The following is a 22,439-nucleotide window of genomic DNA, read 5'->3' on the forward strand; positions in this document are numbered from 1 at the left end:
TTAAGTCTGCCAAGTGAAGAGAGGACGTATCCTATTACCATCTTGGCGATGAAGCCAAGGAAAAGGGGTTGAAATGAACATGGGCAGATGTTCTTCTTGATACTCATGCTGACTGGGCAGTACTCCGTTTCAGCAGGGACTATGCCAAATAAGCATAATCTCGCTTCCGAAACAAAACAGCATTTGATCACGCAATGCACCGTTCACTGAGTTGCGCAGTGGTACGGAGAGGCTGATAAGAGCAGAGTGCAAATTATACTCGATAACACAGAAGGTAATAACGATCATGGAGAGAAAACTAGTTCGACGTGGAGTGTTAGGGAACAGATTGACTATCCTTGACATGACAAGAGATCTACTTACCTCTACACTCACATCCTGGCCATTTGGAGAGGCGATGATCGTCGGCTATGAACTCTCTGCTCCTGACCTTTTTCACTCTCAATCTGTCCCGTCGATATAAGTCCAGAGCACCTATATCGGTGATCTAAAAGTGCCATACGAATATGGTTTCAATTCGATCTGTCGTCAATCCGGGGATGCAGTACGCCTGGCCTCGCCTTGTCTCACCTTTTGCTACTATGCCATATACAGTCGAGCATATGTGAAAAAGGTCACATCGTCTGCTTGGTGATGGGAGCCAGCGTCAGAGCCAGAAGCAAAAGCCAAAAAAAAAATCTCTCCATCACCCTAGTCGATGTCAGATAAGATGTCATGCAGTGATCAATCGAGTATCGAAAAGTATCAAGAGAGAAACCAGCCTGCCAGCCACGATATTACATAAAAGAAACCAACCTCTTCAACATTCACCAACGTGACCTTGTCTGTTTATGTGTTGATGAGGTTGATGAAGTCGCGATACTCGAGAAACCATACACTGTAAAGTACAATACATACAACCGTCGAATTGGTACGTACGTATGAAATCCTTGCAAAAGAAATCACAACTGGATATAATAACCGAAAAGCCAAGATACCAAGGCACTAGGACTGCGCTACTTATCACTTTTCGAGAAATGGTGGCCAGGGTGGTTTCTTACTTGCGTGCGTAGTGAGGTATCCGCATCTCCATTCCATGCGTATATGTGAGTGTTCCTATACCTCCAGGATGTTGCTGGACGATATTGAGAACCAACGATGCCGTGCATTTGGTCAACGGCGGCGGGAGTGGATCGGAGGCAGCTGCGGGAAGCAAGGCTAGCTAATCTCAACAACGACAACAAAGTCATTATTCTAGCTCGAGTAAGATATGGGGGTGCAGGGCTTTAAACCGTTTGATGAGTGAGTTATCCCATCCTCTCGGTGTCGGCCAACAAACGCCAACGTAACCAACAACGAACCGCATGCATGGAAGGAAAAGAAAAAACCGAAAGAAGAAGGAAAATAGAAAAATGGTCATGGAAAAAAGAGAAGGAAGAGAAAACGAGGTTATGCGAACGAGATTATGCGACAGGAACTCGCCATCAACCCCTTATGATTACTCAGATGCATAATCTCAGTAGCCTTCGATCTATTCTCCAATATTCAAAACGATCAAAAAAAAAAAATGAAAACATCCTGGTCCCAGTCCCGTCCGCATCTCCGTCCATTAGTTAGTTCGCTCAATAGCGCGGTCTCTCAATTTCCCTCTGACAAAGTGTGGATAACAAGATTATAAATATAGATTCTATTGGCCACCAAGGCGAGCGACGGCTGCGGCCTCAACTCCGTGGTCTCGGGACGGTCAGCGCGCGGAGAACGGTGCACAAATGTGCTATGCCATAGATATGCTCCATAACTACGGAGTAATCCTCCAGCATTTCTCCAGACTGTTTTCAATGTATGGGCAACGTACAGCCATTGTTAGCGGCGGAGTCACCGTTAGCCCAGCCGCTTCGATCCCATGTTTTGGATAAGAAGTTTGCTGGCACAGGCATGTGGTCCGATACGGAATTGGTGCTGCATACTAGACTGGAATCAGTTAAGTGATGCCTGCTCCTTGGGATTCTAACGTAGAAAGGGAAAATATGGGAGGGGCCAAATCAGTTCCTCGGGACGGCCCCTTTTTTTATTTTCTACCTTCGCCATATTACTTTTTATGGAGACATGTGAAAGTCGCGCTTAAGGAGTCTAGTACTGGCCTTGTAAGCATTGGTATGGACGGTACCAAGGCCGTTTGTACAAGCTAGCGCTGAAAAAACCACGTACAAGCCAGGTAACGGCTGGTGACTAGCGTGGGCGTTGTTGGTTGGCTTTCTTTTCGTCCCGTCTTGAACCTTTGGTTCGGTTCGGTGATGATTCTGCGTGCCAACTACAGTTCGAGGAAAAAGGAGACAGCCTACGCTAAGGCTAAGGGCAGAGGAGAGAGGGAGGAGCGAGAAGCGATAGACGATGGACGAATCTAGTTCAAGGGGGTAGATACTATGTATAGAAGTTCATCGTCGGGCGCAGATAGGCGGATGAGATGTGGTATTCCTATTATTATTTCTGGGTTTCGGATCAAACAACAACCTGGGGTTATCAGCCGAAAGCCAACTGAGTGATATCCCGAACTAAGCACCGTGAAGAAGATGTTTGGCTCCGGCTTGATTGCTCCGAAGTGAGTGCGTCTATATACGGGTTGCCGGACATTGCTCCCTATCTTGGGAAAAGAGCGGATATACGGAATGGGATACATATACACATGTCGCGTGCACAACGTTTGAGTCGGGAGAGCATAAACCGCACGTATCGTGTGGCAGCCGATAATCTGCATCCACAGCCTGGCAGGTTTCGACTGTGTTTGGTTCTGGAGCCTCAAATCTCAATCTTCAAATCCGCCCACGCCCAGCCTGTGGGGTAAAAGAAGCGATATAAATATCGATCAATCATGAGCCAGCATTGACATGGCAGGAAGAGAGAGAAAAAAAGAAACGCAAGCAGCAGGTGTTGTCTGAAGATTGCGTGGAGGACGAAAGTGGCAAGCCATGTCGATCCGCGCCGCCCGTTGAAACAGAAGACGGCAGCTCGAAACGAGATCCGTGAGGCAGTTGTGGAGAGGCAAAGAGACGGGATCGAGGATAGATCTTTTGATAGTTCCTCGCCGTCTTCCGTATGGAGATGTTGCTGGAATGATTGCGAGTGGATGACCGACAAAAGACTATAGGCTTTCTCAAACGGTGAACGACATCCGTTTTGGCGGCATCTTTTCATGCCGGAGAATTTAGTGAAGGACTTCAACTGCATGGTAGCCGAGGTCCGCCCGTTTCTCAACTTGGAGACAGAAGGATATGCCTTTAGCTCCCGCCTCCTCGCCGTTTCTCCCATAGCTCTTACTATGTATTGCTTCCGCACTTGTCTCTGTCTGGTCTGATCAAACAGAATTGTCGAACTAAGGCTGGCTTAAACCCAGGATATGGGTACGAACCTGGTATGAGCGCGGTGATCCTGCGCCATCGTGTTTGCGCTGTGCCCCCATAACTATCCAAAAAATCCTCCTGGGTTTTTTGCTTCAAAATCGAATGGCGCAAGATTTTAAGATGAGTAAGGAGAAGAAGTGTATTTGTCACGTCTATCAACTGCGTGGCTTTAACTTTTTGATTCCATAGCGAGACAGCGGTTCGTATCCTGGATAAGCGATGGCTCTGGACTGTTGCGCATCGCCATCTCCTGGTCCCGTCTCCTGATCTTTCTCCCTTGGGAGAGATGTTTGATGAGAGAGGGTTTAGTGTCGAGCCAGGACCGGGCGGGTTCCTGGGTCGAGCGAGCGGGTGGTTCGTGCCTCCAAGCTGCAAGTCTACCATCAACCATGGATGGGCTGTTTATGCTTGATACTCAAGATGCCTGATGCTTGTCTCTTGCTTCCCCTTGACGCCTGCCCGGGAGACCGGCGTCTTTCGCACTACATAGTATGTAAGCAACGTCTTTCTTGTCCCAGAGAGAGCAATGATGGAGGCTTGCAAGGGGGCTGGCTGCAAGTACATGTACCTTGGTGGTAGTGGTAACTTTGATTCCATCGGCCAGTTTTAATTGCTTTTTCCCTCTTTTCTTTTTCTTACTCTCTGGTGTTGATGTTGCTGTCGAATTAATACGTCGATATTTATTTGATATCAATGACTTGCATCGAGCAGGAGCAAGGGTTGCTATACGGGAGGAGAGAAAGTAGGTCCAGGTGAATATAGCGTCGGCCAACTCTTCCGCTCCAACTGCATCTTCTCAATGAATATACGTATCCAGTCCGCCCTTTCGTATCAATCTCAATCCCATGGGTTTAATCATGCCATCACCACCAACTCTGGTCACGAAGCAAGGTCTCGAGAATCAAATGAAACGCCGTGCTTAGCTGAGGATTATCAAGCATCAAGCTCCTTAGCCTGAATATTGTAATAGAAAAGCAAGTGCTCCATCTGCTAGTTAATTTAGTACCATTTTGTTAATCAGGTTGAATATCTTGAAGTCTTCGACCACATGGAGAAAATGGAGATAAACGAGCGATCTACTCACTAGTATGGAGTAATATTATATGGAATAATATGAGAAACAAAACAAATAAAAAAATGGACGAATTCGACCGAAACCGAAACTGTTGATATTCTTAGGTTTTGATAAGAAGCGTCAGATCATCTGGTAAGTTAATCGCAATAATAATATGTGGGCGTTTGAGACGGCTGTCGATGCATGCACTCCCGTATCGTCCACTTACTCTCTTGGTCGAGTGTAGACGCCGATGGAGAGACGGAGATGATGGAGATGAATATGGAGTCTTCCACTTGACCCACCAGGGAACGCGGGAACTAGTATTACTTACTGATGGCGAGTTGTTAGCCTCCTCCGTATATCGTGAGAAGTATGTAGACATATACTTACACGTTGGAGTACCTAGTATAGGTACAGAGTGATAGAAAAGAACTACTGATGATAAATTATTTCTATTCAGGCGGCAGGTTCTTTTTCTTTCCCCCTTTCCCCTAGTATATCATTAAGTAATACGGTTCCTTCCGCCTTCCGTTCCATTCTTCTCTTCCCGCCGTATCTCTCGGCCGCTATCGATTTGTCCTTGAGATTTATATATATATTGATTTTTCTTTTCTGTTCATCTTCTCCTGCCAGAGTGCGGGGAGGCGTCCATCCATCCTCGTATCCTTCCTCGCAGCAGCACGATAGTATATCGATAAATGGCGTATACTAGTACCGTACCTCACAGTGGTACATGTCGACTCGCCTGTAAAGCAAGTTACTTCGTATGGACGTCTTCACCCCCTTGGCAGAGAGATGTGTACATGGTATAGGTACAGCCTATTCCCAACAGGCCGGCTCGTCAGGTGGATAAGAGGCAGTAGTACGCCCAGCCAGTTGGAGTCAAAGTTATTCACACCTTCTTGTAAGTATGTACACACGCACCACGACGTTAGTGGACCATATATCCCGTCCGGCGGTCGTTGGCGTTCTTAACAAGAGTGTGCTGATGGATGTGCAGCATGTATTTTCATGTACACAGTTCTCATGGTTTTCTCACTCGCTTCAGAACCTGTCATCACCGCTTGATTCAGCCTGCCACATGGCCACTCCCACCCCCTTTTTGTCATTCTTTTTTGCTTCTCGCCTCGACTGGGGCCAGTGGGGGTTACTGCCAATGAGGATGCAGGAGAGGCTGGCTGGGTGGGAGGCAATGCAGATGCAAGGCAAAGATGGCTGCAGCTGTACCATGCACGTAGCCCGTAATGTATGCGAGATGATATGTACTCTCTCGAAGGACACACAAGAGAAAAAGAGAGAGAGAAGAGGTTGAAGGGGGTCGTAGGACGAGCCAAGCACAGGGACAGGGACAGGGGCTAGGGTCAACTCGCTCAATCGATGACAGAACAAAACAATGCCATCGATATGGACGGAGTCAGTCCCCTTGGAATCAATCGGCTCAGGTCAATATGACTTTTGAGCTGTTGGTCGATGAGGAGGACGATGTACTCCATCCCTTGTCTTGACTCTCTTGATCCTCACAAGAAGGAAAAAAAAAAAAAGCGAGCTCACAAAAAACAAAGTATACCTGACTCCTGTTCTGTTCGTCTTTGATCATGTTCGGATCCCTCTCGATTGGCTGCTGCACTCACACAAGAGAGAAAGAGGCAACTTCAACCTCAGCCTGTGCCGCTTCTGCTCGTTAAAAAGGGAGGATTTTCTATATATGTGTACTATGTACGTATACCTCTCTTACCCACTTCCGCTATAAGACTAGCATCAAGCAAGCAAGCAGCAAGCAATGGAGCCAACAAGCGGCCAGCAAGGTCCAGCCGAGCCTGCACAGGGCAAGTTTCCCTCTAACCAGTCGACTGGTGCTTGTATCATGTTTTTCCCTCTCTGCTTTCCTGTTGTTTACAAGTACGCGAAAAAAAAAAAAATAGGTAGCACCAGACACATGGGTTCGACGCCACCGTTGCATAGACGAGAAGACAGAGGCCGCGGAGGCATGCATCCCCAACGGGCATTCTTAGCTGTCAGATGGGAGGTTGGAAGCTGTCCGGTCGACGGGTTTCTGTGACAATTATTATTGATAATCGAATATCCCTGTCGTCTGTCCATCGATCGATCCGATCGATCGAGCCGGGTAGCGAAGGATCCTGTTCTGGCTTTCTCTCTCTCTCTCTTCGCTGTGTGGGCTCTCTCGTCCATCTTCTCTCCGTCGAATATTTCATGCAAGTTCAACCTTTCGACGCTGTCACTAGTACATATGACTAAGCCGTACGGTATGTAACGTATGTAACATATGTATGTATGATACGTATGATACATCCAGTTTAGGACTAGCTCCGCCAAGAGATCGTCCGAAAAAAGTGTTAACCTTAAAAAAAGCGCTTGACCCACACTGAACTTAAACCTTATTCGCTCCTAACCTAACCTTCTTTTTCTCTCCTTGAACATCAGAAAAAAAAAGAAGAGAAAAAAAAAAAACAAAACCTCACCATCCGCTCGCTCTCTCTCTTCTCCTTCTTTTCTTCTCCTCCCCCCCCAAAATCCACCCCCCATCTCTGCTCCATCTCCACGCCCGCCCACTGCCCACAACAAGAGACAGATACCCACCTGCTAGTCTTTTTGGTATCTTTGCTTTTTCTTCCTCCACTCGCCGCAAACACCGGCGTCCTGGATGGTTAAGTCGACACTCCAAAAAGAAAACGTACACATCGAGAATCTCGGTGCTTCACCTGCGCTGTGTTTCCTTTTTTGCTAAAAAGGATATCAAAGACAAGCCAGACGCAGGGCTGGGTCTGTCTGCTTTCAAAAAAAGGTCGACTTGCTTTTTCCACTGTGGTTTCACCCTCGTTCTTCGTCCTTTTCTTTTTTCTTCCTTTTTTTTTTTTTTGCTTCTTGCTTTCTCAACTGTAGCTTTTTTTGCTTTTGGCTTTGGCTTTGCTTTCTCTCTTTTGCCCTGCCGCCGCTACGAACTCACCAGAGAGAGAGAGAGATCGCTTGCTGCTGATTACTTGCTGTCTGGCTCGCCGGGCTCGCTGCTATTCTTTATTATTATATTTGCTCCCCTCGTCTGTTTCATGCTTCATGACTATAATATTATATTAAGATCGCTGCGTCTCGCACCTCTCCGGCCTCGACCTTGGTCTCCTCCATCAACTTTACATATAACTCATCAACATCGTCATCAACATCTGAACCACCAGCGCACCGCCCACTGCGTCTCCAACTCCATCCATTCGCCCGTGCCGCCGTGCATGCTCCCGTAGAAAACGACCAAACGACTTTTTTTTCCTCCTCCCTCTTCCTTTCGCACGCACGGCTATCATGGTTCGCACACGTAGCTTCCCGTGTTCGTGGGTCTCATGCAAAAAGGTATGTCTGACCGCGGAGGCACATACACATACATGCACAGCTTCTGCTTATGATGATGCTGCTGCTTCATCCTTCGCCTGCAACCGTTTGATTGACACATGTTTGCAGGTATTCAATCGCAAGTCGGACCTCTGCAGACACTACCGAATACACACGAACGAACGGCCGTATCGATGCAACTTTCCAAACTGTACCAAGAGCTTCATCCAGCGCTCGGCGTTGACGGTGCACTCGCGCACGCATACGGGAGAGAAACCACATGTCTGCAACTTTGCAAACTGCAGCAAGGCGTTTTCAGATGTACATCTCTCTTATACATCTACCTTCTGACCTTTTGGTGGAGGGAAATATAGAAACATTGTCTAACGTCTGTCTAGTCGTCGAGTCTTGCTAGACATAGAAGGATACACACCGGTCGACGGCCGTATAAGTGCTTAGAACCCACTTGCGATAGGAGGTTTGTTTGTTCTGCTCGCTATCAACGGTCTCGGGGGAGGAATGCGCAACTAACTGGTATATTTCTGTATAGCTTTTGTCGCAAAACTACACTCACAAAACACCAAAGCCGATCCCACCAGCCAGAGGCCGTCTCACCGTCTGCGCAATCATGCGAGTCGGAGCTATACTCTCAACCAACACAGCACTCGATGTCGATGATGCCACAATCGTCCCCTGTATCACAACATCAACTGCAGTCGCAACAGCAGGAACAGCAGCAGCACCAACAGCAACATCTACAGCCTCAGCCGCGACCCCAACAGCACTCCCCTTACCAACAACAACACTCACCCATAATAGCGGTACCCGTATCCGACTACTTCCATCACGCCCAGTCCCAACCAACAACAGTACACTCCATCCCCATCTCCGCAGAGCAACCTATCCTCCCTCCGCAGGTCCATTACGTCTCGACGGGTATCCTACCACCCCAAATTCCCCGATATGATATCCCAATCACCACATCAGCCGCAGTCTCGATACCTACGACTATAGACCAACTCACATACGCTCATCCTGTCTCCGTATCCATGCCACAGCAGCAACGGATACAAGCACCGCAACCTATCCAGGTTTCGCACCAGACGGACGGAGGCTTCCAGGTGCTTCCTGTCGTCGCAGGTGGGGCAGGCGGCCAGTACATGAAGGAATTCGACCACATGAAGCATGGCCAGCAGAGGTTCTTTGGATCGACATACCCAGAACACATGAACTGGGATTTTCTGGGCTTGAGTTAGCATAGCGTTGCTACCTTAGCACAGTGATACTACAATGATTACGAGGTCTATACGCAAACAGACGAATGCGAATGAAAAAGTTCTATAAGGCATCTCTACCACGCGTAGTCTGCCTTATATACAGCCCGTTCCCGAGCCATTTCAGGTGCCCCTCTTCCTTTTCTCATACTTCTCGACTAAAACTACTCGACGAACCGATAGTTTTAACCATGAGCTTCGCGCCTTATCTATCTTGGAACCGGATCGGGCCGGGAACGGAGCCAGCAAAGGACCAAAGGCTAAAAAGGCCCGGTTCTTATTCTTCTCTTCTGCTGTTTTACTTTGAATTTTTTTTTTATCTCTTGAACGGCCTGGGAACTTGGAAACGGCCTGGCGTTATTACTTATGTTGGCTTCTCTGCATCATCATTATCATTTGCTATATTTTCTCATCTGACTTGATTTGGCGTTTAAATATATTCTGTATCTACATTCTTCGTGGAATGGCAGGCGACGCCTCCTCGCCTTTGATATATCCATATATATCTCCTTTTTACCATTTCCATCAATTCTACATTTTCCCATTCCTTCTCTTCTTTTCTTTTGATATACAGAGAGATTTCTTTGGTGGCTTGGTTATCCGTTCCCCCTATTTTCACATCTTCAGGTTCATCTATACCTTGATTCTGATCTTTTATTCCGTTGCTCATCCGAATATCCCCTTATTTAATAATACGGTGGAGGGAACGAGGACGGGAAAGGGGTATAATCACCCATACCCGCTTCTACCGAACTCAACGAACCAGTGAACCATGGTTAATGGTTGATTGCTTCATTTCTGGTAAATATCCATTCTTGTTTATACTTAAGCTTTCCTTCCATTACTTCCTTTCTCTTTTCTTTTTTCAAAAATGTCTATACGGAGAGAAAGCGAATGAATGGGAAATTAATTGGATTCTACAACTGGACAAAATATATCTCGCCCCAGATACATACACATTCATTAGCATGGCATCCGGCATTCGATCATGCCCTTTAATCCGTGATACGTTAGACAATAATAGGTTTCTTCCATGATCGACTCGGCCTTGGTCGACCTCTCAACGCTCTCCGTTAAGGTTGATAGATCGATCTCCCGCTCTCGAAAAGAAGGACGAACACTTCTATGCATATGATCGGTCACTCCTGGGAATCGAGAAAGGTCCGCGCCCATTTCCATACACTCAAGGCCCTTCTGTCCGTCCGTCAGTCCACGCCGCAAGGTCGACATACGCCGTTTCACAATCGAAAGGCAGTGTAACGTGATAGGCCAGGCAGCTTACGATGGTGCCAGGTAACACGCGCACATACATGCCATACGCCCTTACACTTGATATCAAAGATGTACTATGTATAGGGGGTTCAGATACGATCGGAAAAAGACAGCATGCTCATACATGGCTTATGTGCCGTTGCTTACTGCGCATCAGTGCTACCTTGGATCGTTGCACGAACCGGTTTCTCTCATGGGCTATAGTTACATACAGAGGATATAACTATATACGGTCCATAAATCCAGTATACCCTTGCATGCTTCTACAATCTCGGCTTACACTCAGCTACAGGGATAAGGCCTCTTGGGAGTCCCTTTTGACCTGTGTCTGCCGTTACACGCCATGCCAACTTGTCCGCCAGCTTAATGGTCATCTAGCATAGCTTGGGCGTTGTACGTTACACTACACCAGCACTGCAGGGCAAGCAGAAGAGTAGCAACACGGCAGAGACAGTGGCTCAGAGTAGCTATCCATGTCCAAACTGGAGTGCTACATTAACCAATAGGTGTATACGGACGTTACACCCGATGGAACAGAACGAACAGTACGGGGTACAAACAGGCAGAAATACGAAAAAAAAAAGAAGACGAAAATACAGACGGGGCAAGACGAACAGCTACTCGAACAGGAACAAGCCCAATAATAAGAAAAGAGTCAATCAAAAGACGTGAAATAAGAAAGGAAACCGAGACGACGTGGTTTTTTGTTTACCGGCCGTATTCCAGTAATTACATACGTACCGGTTTTCACCAGCTAATCAGGCCCCTTTCCCGATCAAAACCTCCTCTCAGCTGTGTATCGGGCTTGACCACCTTGCCCTTCAGCACAGTATATTTGACAATACCTTCGCAATCTTCCGGACGAACTCTGGCAAGCCATATCCCCTGGGCGGCGCCCTCACCCTCACTCCCGCGATCTTCATGATCCCCTTGGCCTTCCTTCTGCGCCTCCTTTTTATACCATTCAAAGTCTCTTCTCCGATAAACCATCACGTTGGCGGAATATTTGTGTCCTCCCACATGCGAGATGAAATATATGCCTACCCCACCTGGTCTTTCATCGTCAAGATCCCGATATAAGCCCAGCGGGCGAAGGTGACGCTCAAACTCACGTCGCAAGAGTGGAGCAGATTGCCCGCATCGTGCATCGCGGGTACGCTGTGAGCATAGCAGTATCACTGCGGCATGCGGACAAGACCGAGAACGGAGAGGTGTGGGAATTTCGGTCACTGCATCATCCTTTCCGACATTACCGTTGCTGACAGATGATTCCTGGGTTTCAGATTCCGCACCTTCGATTGGTCCCGTATCTACTGCTGGATTGCAAATAGGCAGGGATGCTTGATTTAGCGGTGTGGTTGTTGTGGCCGACTTATTGACGAAATGGTGAATCAAATCGGGTGCAAGCGCGGGTGTGACGTTCTCCACTATAGTGAACGCAGGCAATATCAAGGCTGTCGTCGGCTGCTCCCCTTCAGGATGCATATGGTATTCATCCGGTACTGGTATATTCGAAGCTGATAGCTTGAGTGTCTACATCATATAGTCTTGTCAACATGGGGCGGCAACGCTCCACTACGTCTCGCCGTATAGGGGACACATACTCCATTTCCAGGTTTCACCCCACACTTATCAACAGCTTCCATGACACTGCCTTTCTCATCCGCAATATCTCGGACCCAATCTGTTTTCCCCGTCGCAATAAGGACGTGGGTTGCCCATCCTGTGACGTTCCCGTACACCTTATCTTCCAGATCAACAATAAATTTTGCTGGATATCGAATTGTACAACTTGCACAATCTCTATTGCAGTCCTCTCCATCTAGCTCCGGCCGAACTTTGGGGAAGAGAACATCTTCACTGGCGGTGGTAAATACTACCGGCTGTTCGGCTGTCCTGTCATCAATATCCGAGTTGTCGGTTTCGCCCGGAATATCATTAACTTGGTTATCAGTCGATGTGGTCAAGTTTGATTGGGAAGAGGAAGCGGATAATGAGAGCGAGGATAGCCCTCGTTTTAGGAATGCCTGCATGGTGAGCTGGGTTGATGTCTCTACTATTAGGCATTGTGGGGTTATCAGATCAGATGAAAAATTTATCTTATCTGATGCTTTTTAATCGCTCGCTTTGGCGGAAAAATAGGCGCCGCTGCTATCACGTGAATATCATTAGGTAATTTTTTTACTACGGCAATCGTTGAGATGTACATTCCCATCAGCACGCAGTTGTTCAGTGACCCTTCTGTTTCAAGCCCCCAGATTCGGGCATATTGGCTAAGGAAATATTCAAAAATCATCCCTGACATTAACAGTTCAAAAGAAGACGGTGACATGGCATTTGATCTCAAGTATTACAGCCAACCAACTTGCGCTGCATATGCAGAGCCAGGTGGACCAGTCAGGTTGGGAACGATTTAGCTTGCATAGTGCTAAGAGAATCGTAGAGTAACACGCTCGGGCAAAGGGAAGTCGTCCGCCGAACTGTGCCCCAAACGATAGCATTTATCTCTGCTTTTTGCCCTGTCTCCAAAAATAGACTTGCAGGTTTAATGCATATCCCCGAACCGAATACGACTAATCCTCACTATCCGTGAGCTTTTTTTAAAGCGCTATCTGCCGGTGGTCGGGCAAGAAGGTTTAAGTCGATAAAGGACTCAATGTCGCTATATCAACATTGAGTAAGGAAGGTGAGGTAAATAGTGAACCTAAGTTTTAACTCAGAATAATTAAGCTCAGGGCAAAGAAGAATAATCAAGTCGAACTTGACAAAAATATGCTGGCTTGCAATAGTCGTTAGAAAAGGTTTCGATAAGAAAATAACAGATAGATGTTTAGTTTAGCGTTCACCTCCCAACTTAACATTTCCTTGCAGGGAGTAAGCATAATCACTAACACTAAAAGGGTCCAATGTTATTGATAGAAAACTGACCTCAAGACAACATACATGTTCCTGTCCACTTCAACACTCCAAAACCTATTTCCAGCTGAAATGGAAGAACTCCTAGCAGTATTGCTAATAGTTATATAGTCCTTGTCTTCTATAGCGTGAAAAATAGGACACCAGCCGCGTCTCCGGATTTAAAGCCTTATAATGCTGTCTTGACTGAAGCATAAGTTGGCGTACATGTTGGAATGTCCCCATGTATTGGCAGATCGATCCATGGTCTGGCATAAAAACGCTCATTCTAGGCTGGATGAAATTTCTTGTGGCTTGCGGACTCGCACTCATGAGACATAGCCGTCTAGATTGAGCTGCACTAGCTTCTGTAACCTCTCCAGGTTGTAGGCTGAGATCTCTGGCATGCCCCAATAAAAACGGGACTGGGCACCATCGATGATTATATTCCGCGTTCACACATGAGAGACAGTACGCCGGATGACACTCTCTCCGGAATTTATGGAAACGTTGGAAGGCATTAGCCGGAGTGATCTGGTCGATGGCGTTCGACGGGTCCGTATGCTATGCGTATCGCTTGCCCCCAAACGAAAACTGCTCTTGTCGGAAGCTGAATATATCGAAGGATGATACCGTAAGCGAGCTGGTATATCACCTTTATTCTCTGCAACAGATACAAAAGATGGATCCGAATTTGAAAATACAGGCCCGCCTCCGTAGTATGAAGATCTACCCCCGATTGATCCTGCGCCATCTGATGATCCAGTTGATTGCAGTTCCGAAAGGATTACTGGATTGATTCCTCTCATGCTCCTTAGAATTTCAGCGAAAAGCCCCATCATTTCTCGGAATTCGCACTCTTCCAGCGGCCTTCCTGAGAATCGTGAACATTCGTACAACCGAATGAAGTCCTGGATCAGATGCGGCGGATCTATTAGGCTGAGGCGATTGAGGTGATTCAGATAGTCACGAAGACACATATTTGGAGGTCTCTGCAATATCTCAACAACACGCTCATCCGGTACTTCATGCACTCTCTCATCCCCTCGGGAGCGGCTGGCTTGGTGATCCAGCCGCGACATCGGTCTAGGATCTGTGGGTGCTAGCGACACGGCTTTTGCCTCGATCAAATGAGGAAGCTCTTTAATAACAGCCTCAAACTCCTGGTTTGGAAGGTCTGGACAATGTGGTGCCGTCCAACCTGCATGCGAAATTGAGCCCCATGGAGGCTTTTGGTCTTTGGGGATTAGGAGAGATGGATCAAGATGCCCTGTATCATCCTGGGAAACATCTCTCGGACGAGACTGCTGGGCGATAACAGAGCTTCGAAGCAAGCCGCCAACGACAAGCCTTCTGACTCTCTTTGATACATCTGCTTTTTCAACCGGGATCCATGGTTTTGGGATACCAGCAAGAACACTGCGGTTCGTGAACAGGCGGCTGGCATATATCAATATAGCCAGAAGTAAGGTGATTATGTAGACTCCGCTAATGGCGAAGATGTTTCCCAGCCTATGGTTTCGATGGGACTGATATATTATGTCGGCTGGAGAGAGAAGTGTCAACGCGAAGAGAATGATGGAGAGGAAGGAAAATAGGGTCGCAGAGACGATACGAAATATGTATCTATAAAATGACATGCTGGATATGAAGATTCATCTATGCCAAAGCCGTAAAGAAATATATACATCGGTTGTATGAACTGCTCCTTATCAATGTTGCTTGTTGAATGTTTGATGTTTACTTTTTTGCCCCTTAAATATACGTGATTATATAATCATAAACTACGTCAAACTTTTATATCAAAAATGAACTATGGAGAAAGAGATATAGATGAATAAACGTCGCGGGTATAAATTATATTTGTACACACGCTAGATTCTTTCTAACTATAAGATGGATTAATTCCCTTCAGCACGAGAAACGAGCCCTGCATCCAGCCCTGTGGGCTCCCAGGCGTCCTTGACCTTCTTGTTCTGAGCCCACACTACGTCTCCCTTTAGATAAACAAGAACACCACCCTTCCCATTGGCGCTTGCTGTAATTCTGAACAAGGGGAGGCCGCTCTGTAGATGGGCTTCGCGAAGGGGAACCATGATGAGCCCTTCATCTCCACACCATTCTTCAACGATATCTTTAAAGGAAGGTTCCTCAATCTGTACCTTTTGCGGCTTCGTTGGTTTCACATTTGCAGACGTTGCATGTTTATCACGATGCTTGCCATTTGTCTTCTTTTGATGCGCCGGATGAGACGAAGGGGCGGGTGGAGGAGGGAGATCTGTCTTTGCCTTGTCTCCCAGGTCAAGGGCAAGATTGATTGTTTCGAGGCCTCGGTTCCATTCTTCTGTAACTTCAGGAATGGTGTTAATTTCGTCTGGTATCTGAGATTTCCACCAGGTGAACCACTGGCCAACTTCGTTATAGTTTGGTTCTGAGGTGAGCCAGAGGTGCAGAATAGCATGCCATTTTGGGAAAAACTCTGCGGAAAGTAAAAGCCCTAGAACGTCGGCTTTAAAAAAGGGCCTCCATTTCATGACATCTTCAAACGCAGTTAGGTCTTGATCCTGTGGGTTGACGTCAAACTGTTCTCGCAAATGGCGGGCCAACCGGGGTAGGAGATGGTTTTGAAGTGCTTTGTCAAACTCCGAGCCGAGAACATCTTTCCACAGTTCTATCTTGTTGACAAGGCCACGACCTAGATCCCATGTATCTAAAAGTACACGGAACTTTCTCTTTGCGTCAGACATGAGCCCAGTCGGTGCCTTGGGGTCGGTATGGTGTTCATCGAGATGACGTAGCCAGTCAAAAAGCCACCACGGAAAGTGTTGTGACGACCCGTTATTTTTACTACTCTTTGGTTTCCAGGCCTTTATGGCTGCGCTGAGCTTAGGAACAACGACTTGATTTAGTATATTAGAATATACAAATTCAGGTAGCAGACCCTTCCATTCTTCTATGAGCGATGTCGCAGGACCAGGGTCATGAACTTCCCACTCATTTAGCAAAGCGGACCGAACTCTAGGAAGCCACAAGGAGTACATCATAGACTCATAGGGCGTAGTCGACTGACGGTATCTGTGCGTCTCGCCGTTCGCCTTTTTCGAATGGGACATAAATCGATGTAAGCGGCGGAAATTAGAGATTAGGTATGTAGGATTCGATAAGGGAGCCCACTCCTCTAAAGATTCTTTCAACAGCGGATGGACAGCCGCAACAGCAACTTCAGGAAGTTGACATTCATCAACAAGGTCTTGATAATTTGTCTCAATCTCCTCCAACTTTATCGTAATATCTTCCCATCTCTTATCAAGGCTGTCATCAGGGCCGGTTATTTCTAGTCCTTCGATGGAATGTGTCAAGGCAGTTACTTTTTCCAGCTTGGATTGCTGTGTGTCCATCTCATCCACAATTTGTGCTTCCTCTAGTTCGACGAACTTCTTCCTCTCGCTAAGTCCTTTCCATTCATCCGCAAAGGCCTCGAGGTCATGGCGGGCGCGGCGAGCAATCTTCCAAGCTTCGCCCTCATTTGCATTAACGAACTCCATGGGAGTCATCAGACCAGCTGTTGACGTCAAGAGCTTCTGTTCTTTACCAGTAGCATCGACCAAGGATTTTAACACATTTGGAACCGCCAGTCCAGCCGCATCAGCTTCAATTTCCCGTGCTGTCCTGTATTTCGGCTTTGCTGGGCCTCTAGGAGTACTTGTTCCACTTCCACTAGTCCCTTCTCGCTGTCTTCTTTCTTTGCGTTTCTGACGTAGTTTGCGCTCTTCATCTGAGCTGGTTTCCAGAACCTCTCCTCTCCTAGCAGCTTCCCGTTTGGCTTCATCTTTTGCCTGCTGCGATTTCTCCTTGACCGCACCTAAACCGACGCCTTGCGGCCGGAGAACCGTTTCGACGGGGTTAAGGATACCCTGCCCGCTTGTACCAAGACCCTGACCTTCCACGTAGCCCATCTTCGCCATCATACGGGCCGCAAAGCTGTTGGCTACCATAGGAGTTGACTTGCCCCCAGATTTCCCATTGTTTGCTGGGGTTTTCCATGATGGGCGAGTAGCTTTGGATGCCATGGTTGGGGGAGACGGCGAACGGGTTGAAGCAGGCGCAAACCCTTGAAAGCCAAAAGATGGCCTTGCGTATGCCTCTTCGTCTTCTTCCTCCGAGTCCAAATCACCGATCTTTCGTTTCGGCCTTGCAAAGGAAGGGCGATATGAGGAATCCATGGAACCGAGGCGTGACAAACGCACCTCTTCGTGCAAAGCTTCGTTTAAATATATATTGAGGGTAAAGCGGAATATCAGACCAAACGTCCTACCCCTCTATGCCATCCTCCGTAAGGCCTTTTTTGACTTGTTGCTGATAAGCTTACAGCTTATGTTGTCGTTTCTATCAAAAAAAAGTCTCCAAGATCTGATATCGGATAAACTATATATCCTACCTCCGAAAGCGATGACATCAATAAATGATTACTAATAACCAACATCAACTTCTTACTTCTTTCACATCTAAAACTTGTCAAGAGTTGTTGACAACCACAAGTTTACCACCGACCGGCATCGAGTTTGGAGTATTAATACTTCGATCTTCCTCCAGCGATCTCAATTGAGTCTACCAGGACTGAATCAAGAGCCGAAAATCTCTAGAAATGGCGACTTCTACTCTCTTCCGTCCTGCTATCCGCGCGGGAGCTGCAACATTCCGCTCGACCGGCAACAGGGGCCTTGCTGGTGTAGCTTCTGCTCGCTTCATCGCCAAAGTCACTCTTCCAGATCTCCCATGTAAGTTGGGTGGGAAGAAGCCTCCTCTTCCCTGTGTTTTTTGTGTCACCCAGCTTTATTTACATCCTTCGGATACCCCCCCCAATGGAAGCACCGGGTGACTCGAGAGATACTTGTATACTGTTTATATGACGTGAGACAGACATGGCTGACCTGTTATTCCGTTATAGATGACTATGGCGCGCTTGAGCCTGCTATCTCTGGCAAGATCATGGAGCTTCACCACTCCAAGCATCATCAAACCTACGTCAACTCCTACAACGATGCCGTCGAGAAGCTTGCAAGCGCCCAAGGCAAAGCTGATATCCAGACCCAGGTCACCTTGCAGGCACTGACCAACTTCCATGGAGGTGGCCACGTCAACCACTCCCTTTTCTGGGAGAACTTGGCTCCCAAGAGCGCCGGTGGCGGCGAGCCTCCATCTGGTGCCCTTGCAAAGGCCATTGATGATTCTTTTGGCGACCTCCAGTCCTTCCAGAAGACTTTTAACACTGTTTTGGCTGGTATCCAGGGAAGTGGTTGGGGATGGTTGGTAAAGGATAAGCAGACTGGCAAGATCCAGATCAAGTCTTATGCCGTATGTTAATGTTTACGTCCCGATTTCTTTTTCTTGGAAATGCTGACAGTCCCGTTACCTATTAGAACCAAGACCCTGTCTCTGGCCAATTCATTCCTCTTCTCGGAATTGATGCTTGGGAGCACGCCTATTAGTCAGTTTCTTCCCCATTTCCATGAAATGTACATCTACTAACAAGTATGCATTTAGTCTCCAATACGAGAACCGCAAGGCTGAATACTTCGGCGCCGTATGGGACGTCATCAACTGGAAGACTGTTGAGAAGCGATACGCATAAGCGTGAGTTATTTGTACATATACCACAGCTCGCCTGTGTATGCAGGGCTACCATATCTGTAAGGTTAAAAGCAAGTGTCCTCAGTCGCAGCCATTTATACCTCTGAGTTATCTAGCATCCCGTCTATTTGTATTTTATCTTATACACAAATTGCGTGCAGATTCAATAGCATCAAACATATATTGCCGCCTACATCAACGTTACAAGAATAACATCAACAGTATAGCTGTATCATTTCTTCGTCTAACCGGATACATCGTGATTCTAACCGAGAATGCTTATCATCTAATTATCTCCATAACACATTGACGCTTATACTTTGTTCTTCATCGTTCTTTCATTCCTTTCCTTAGACACCAGGCTAAGAATCGTGTTTTATACATTTCATGCAACTTTATCCGGCAAAGAAGCACGAGGATAATTCAAATAAACCGCCGGAAAATAACCATAAAAACACCAGGAAGTTTGGAAGAAAAACATACGGAAACAAAAATGGGTATTAGAGTCAGGGAAGAGAAATGAGTGTACAGTGGGCGATTATTGTCCTGCCAAGGGAGTGTAGGTAAATACGTAAGTAGTGGTACTGTACAGATGGATGGATGTGTTATTTCATTCGTTTTTGTTTCACTTGCGAGTTCGTCGGACGGAGACAGAAAAGCGCGGGCGTCGATCGGATGGCTCGACCGTATGCATGGAGGCAGAGAGAGGGTCCATATCTATAGGAGAACTGGAGAATTCATTGGTAAATGCGAGTGCTGAGCCGGGTCTAGCGCCTCCTCGAACGGGTATTCTCTGCATTTGTGTATGTGACTGCTGCGGCTCCACATGAGACTGTGCATATGCTGACATTGTAGAAGTAGCTGTGGCAGGTGGAGTTTGGGATGGGTCAGCTTCCTTGGCGGTAGTAGATCCTTTTATCCAGCCGAAGAAACTATGCGAGCTACGTCGTTTATGCTCGTTTGCTTCTGAAGTTCTTGGTCGGCGAGCTGTGCCTCCTATGTTGGGCGAGGGGGTTTGATGATGATGCTCGTTTAGAAGCGTTCCAGATGCAGTTACCGGTGAATGTTTGGTGGAGGAGGGTGTAAGGCCTGCTATGGAATTGCTTCTTACTGCATTTGTAGGAGAATGAGCCGGGGTGCGGCTGAAGAAAGGAGGACGTAAGTTGAGGCGTCGACGAGGCTGGAGCTCAGAAAAGACGCGGGCACCACGGTTGCGGAAGCCATTGTTCGGCGGTGTTTGCTGTACATCTTCTGGATCTTGATGATCTGTTGGCTCTGAAGGCTTATGTTGGCCTGGTGTGGTATCTCCGTCGTTGGAAGAAGCAGGCAATGCAGCTTCCAGCCAATCTTCAGGTGTGAGGGAGGGAGCATTTGAGACCTTTCGAATTTGCCCATGGGAAGGTCTTTCATGTACCTGGCGGTTCCTGTTTTTGGGTATAATTACACCTAGCTCATTGACAGCGCCGGCATGGGCGACAGGGTCGAAAGGCCTGGTAGATGGACGGTGGGTATAAGCAAAGGATGGGAACATGCTTGCCATTTGATATTCTTCGTCCGTGATAAAGGGCGGCTGAGTCGAGTCGCTCCATGTCTCTAGACCGTCGGAAAGGACGGTCTCTGCAGTGCTAGGCCGTGTAGTTGTAACATCGTTTGCTGATCGACGACGTCCCAGTGTCCGGTCAATGGAGAGTGTGCGGCCGATAGTAATTGACCTATCGTATCTGCTTCGTTCGGCAATGATACTTGTGTTTGATTTGTTGCGCAAGTCAGCGTATGAAGTGCTCATTGTATCTGGCGTGGGTGGGAGCCTGGCAGCGTTATACTGCGGAATGACTAGAGACGGATGGTCAAAGTTGTACGCCTTTGAAGGCCGTTTGGCCCCCGGCAAACCAAATTGGTTGTTCGTTGGCGTCCGTAGAATTGTATCCGCCGGAAGATTGCTCTCCTTTGGTTTGGACAGCCTGGCTATTTCGGTGTCCTTAGGCTGCATCCACTGTTCGATACGGGAGAGGCTAGTTGGGGGTTTAGATGCGTTGTGAGCGAGTTCCAGAGGAGACGGAGGGTCTTCCACTGCCATTGTTGCGGCCGGGTGGTTTGTATTGACTTTTAACTTGGAGCGGCCGGGTCCATATGGGTCTGATGGACTCTGTGGCGGGTCCAGATAGCTGCATTCACTCAAGGCGCTCAATCTGGGAGACTCGATCTCGTGAGTGCCGTCGTCCGATAAGACGGTCCCTCGTGCAGAAAAGGCATTGAACGTTGTTCGCGACCTATCCGCAGCATCGGTCATATATACATTTCTCAGCACGCTGGTACTATCATCTTCACCACGAAGAAACGAAGGCTGGCGCTGTGGCCGTCTAGAGGCCGCAGTAGGAGTCTGAAGCTGGGCCTGAACTTGATTGGAGACACTGCGTGATCTCGAAGGCCGTACGTCTCTGCGTGAAGAAGTTCTCTCGGGAACATCTAGAATGATCTTGTTCTTGGGCGTAAGAGCCTTGGGCGAGCCGCTCGCGAAGACAGCAGCGGTACTATCACTAGAGTACGGCCTGGCGGTTGAGGGCCTGTCCTCTTCTTCCTTCTGGGCCTCGACAGCCTCTAGTTTCGCTTCCAGCTGGCATATCAATTCGACAGCCTCGTTCACAGCCTGGTCTCGTTTGTCGAGCTCTGATCTGAGTTCTTCATTTGACTCTCTGAGACGTTGGTTATCCTCCTCTGTGGCGCGAAGCTCCTGCAATTCCTGATCCATGAGCTCCATCTGCTGGACCTGGTCTTCTAGTTCTTGCATTTTCTCCAGCTTCTTCTCCAGGGAAGCTACCTGCTGTGCACGGTGGAACACCTCGAGCTTCAAGTCGAAATTGAGCTTGTTCAATTTGGATACATACTGGATTCCCGGTTAAGATACGTGTTGTTCAAAAAATTATATATCTGGATAGGAGGGCAGCCTACCTGGTCCATTTCCCTGAACCCCATCTCGCGAGGCTGTTTGAGACCAGCTGACAATGCATTGTTTATCTTGCGCTGCTTCTCCGAGGGTGAGTCCTCGAGCTGGTCGGAGTTTACAGCCGTGTTGGAGGCCGGAGGGCTGCCGCTTTCGACGTGCTGCTGGTGGTGTTCACAGGCCGAGCTGGCTCGAGGACCTCGGGAGGCGCGTTGTTCATTGATCAGGTTCTGAAGGAGAGTCGAGGTTGGGTTGACGAAGGGCGATCCCGCAGCACTCGAGCTTCCTATGGTCTATTAGCATCGTCTGTAGGAGATTGCTGGCATCGCCACCCACTCTGTGCTCCGTCTGCATCTTTGGTGTGTCTAGGTATGTGCCTGTATTCTATAGAGGGTCAGTAAGGATGTACATGTAGGCACAGCGAGTTACACATACCAGCAGGTATATGTACACCATCATTCAGCGTGTGTAGACGAGAACTAGGCCGCTCAGCCATCTGCTTGCCTGTTGGATATATAGTCAGTAACTAGAGGTTCCCTATGTATGGTATGTCGAGGCGTGGGAGTGTACCGTTCAAGCAACGTCTCTGCTTTAAATCCATCACCGCGCAGTCAATTGAAGCTGTTCTATGGTAGAATCCGGTTCAAACGACG

At 47.7% G+C, this 22,439-nt stretch overlaps 6 protein-coding genes across 6 annotated transcripts; 2 read left to right on the forward strand and 4 right to left on the reverse strand.

Moving 5' to 3' along the window:
• Positions 1-7,746: 7,746 nt before the first annotated feature.
• On the forward strand, positions 7,747-9,029 carry MCYG_06344 (zinc finger protein 273; the record flags this gene model as incomplete). Its single annotated transcript, XM_002844334.1, has 4 exons — positions 7,747-7,794; positions 7,903-8,094; positions 8,172-8,251; positions 8,324-9,029. The coding sequence occupies 4 exons, from the start codon at positions 7,747-7,749 to the stop codon at positions 9,027-9,029; spliced, it is 1,026 nt and encodes a 341-aa protein (XP_002844380.1).
• Positions 9,030-11,066: 2,037 nt separating this feature from the next.
• On the reverse strand, positions 11,067-12,352 carry MCYG_06345 (sucrase/ferredoxin domain-containing protein; the record flags this gene model as incomplete). Its single annotated transcript, XM_002844335.1, has 2 exons — positions 11,067-11,852; positions 11,924-12,352. 2 exons carry the CDS (start codon positions 12,350-12,352, stop codon positions 11,067-11,069), a joined length of 1,215 nt encoding a protein of 404 aa, XP_002844381.1.
• A 1,317-nt stretch (positions 12,353-13,669) lies between these two features.
• On the reverse strand, positions 13,670-14,854 carry MCYG_06346 (sucrase/ferredoxin domain-containing protein; the record flags this gene model as incomplete). The annotated part of the gene is made up of 1 exon (XM_002844336.1): positions 13,670-14,854. The coding sequence occupies one exon, from the start codon at positions 14,852-14,854 to the stop codon at positions 13,670-13,672; it is 1,185 nt and encodes a 394-aa protein (XP_002844382.1).
• Positions 14,855-15,115: 261 nt separating this feature from the next.
• Positions 15,116-17,437, reverse strand: MCYG_06347 (RNA-binding protein; the record flags this gene model as incomplete). The annotated part of the gene is made up of 1 exon (XM_002844337.1): positions 15,116-17,437. The coding sequence occupies one exon, from the start codon at positions 17,435-17,437 to the stop codon at positions 15,116-15,118; it is 2,322 nt and encodes a 773-aa protein (XP_002844383.1).
• Positions 17,438-17,859: 422 nt separating this feature from the next.
• MCYG_06348 (superoxide dismutase) lies at positions 17,860-18,846 on the forward strand (the record flags this gene model as incomplete). The annotated part of the gene is made up of 4 exons (XM_002844338.1): positions 17,860-17,992; positions 18,163-18,569; positions 18,635-18,702; positions 18,759-18,846. The coding sequence occupies 4 exons, from the start codon at positions 17,860-17,862 to the stop codon at positions 18,844-18,846; spliced, it is 696 nt and encodes a 231-aa protein (XP_002844384.1).
• A 624-nt stretch (positions 18,847-19,470) lies between these two features.
• On the reverse strand, positions 19,471-22,387 carry MCYG_06349 (conserved hypothetical protein; the record flags this gene model as incomplete). Its single annotated transcript, XM_002844339.1, has 5 exons — positions 19,471-21,729; positions 21,795-22,072; positions 22,123-22,170; positions 22,222-22,290; positions 22,357-22,387. 5 exons carry the CDS (start codon positions 22,385-22,387, stop codon positions 19,471-19,473), a joined length of 2,685 nt encoding a protein of 894 aa, XP_002844385.1.
• Positions 22,388-22,439: the final 52 nt, after the last annotated feature.

The sequence above is a fragment of the Microsporum canis genome, genomic scaffold (assembly GCF_000151145.1).
Source record: "Microsporum canis CBS 113480 supercont1.6 genomic scaffold, whole genome shotgun sequence".
Taxonomy (NCBI): Eukaryota; Fungi; Ascomycota; class Eurotiomycetes; order Onygenales; family Arthrodermataceae; genus Microsporum; species Microsporum canis.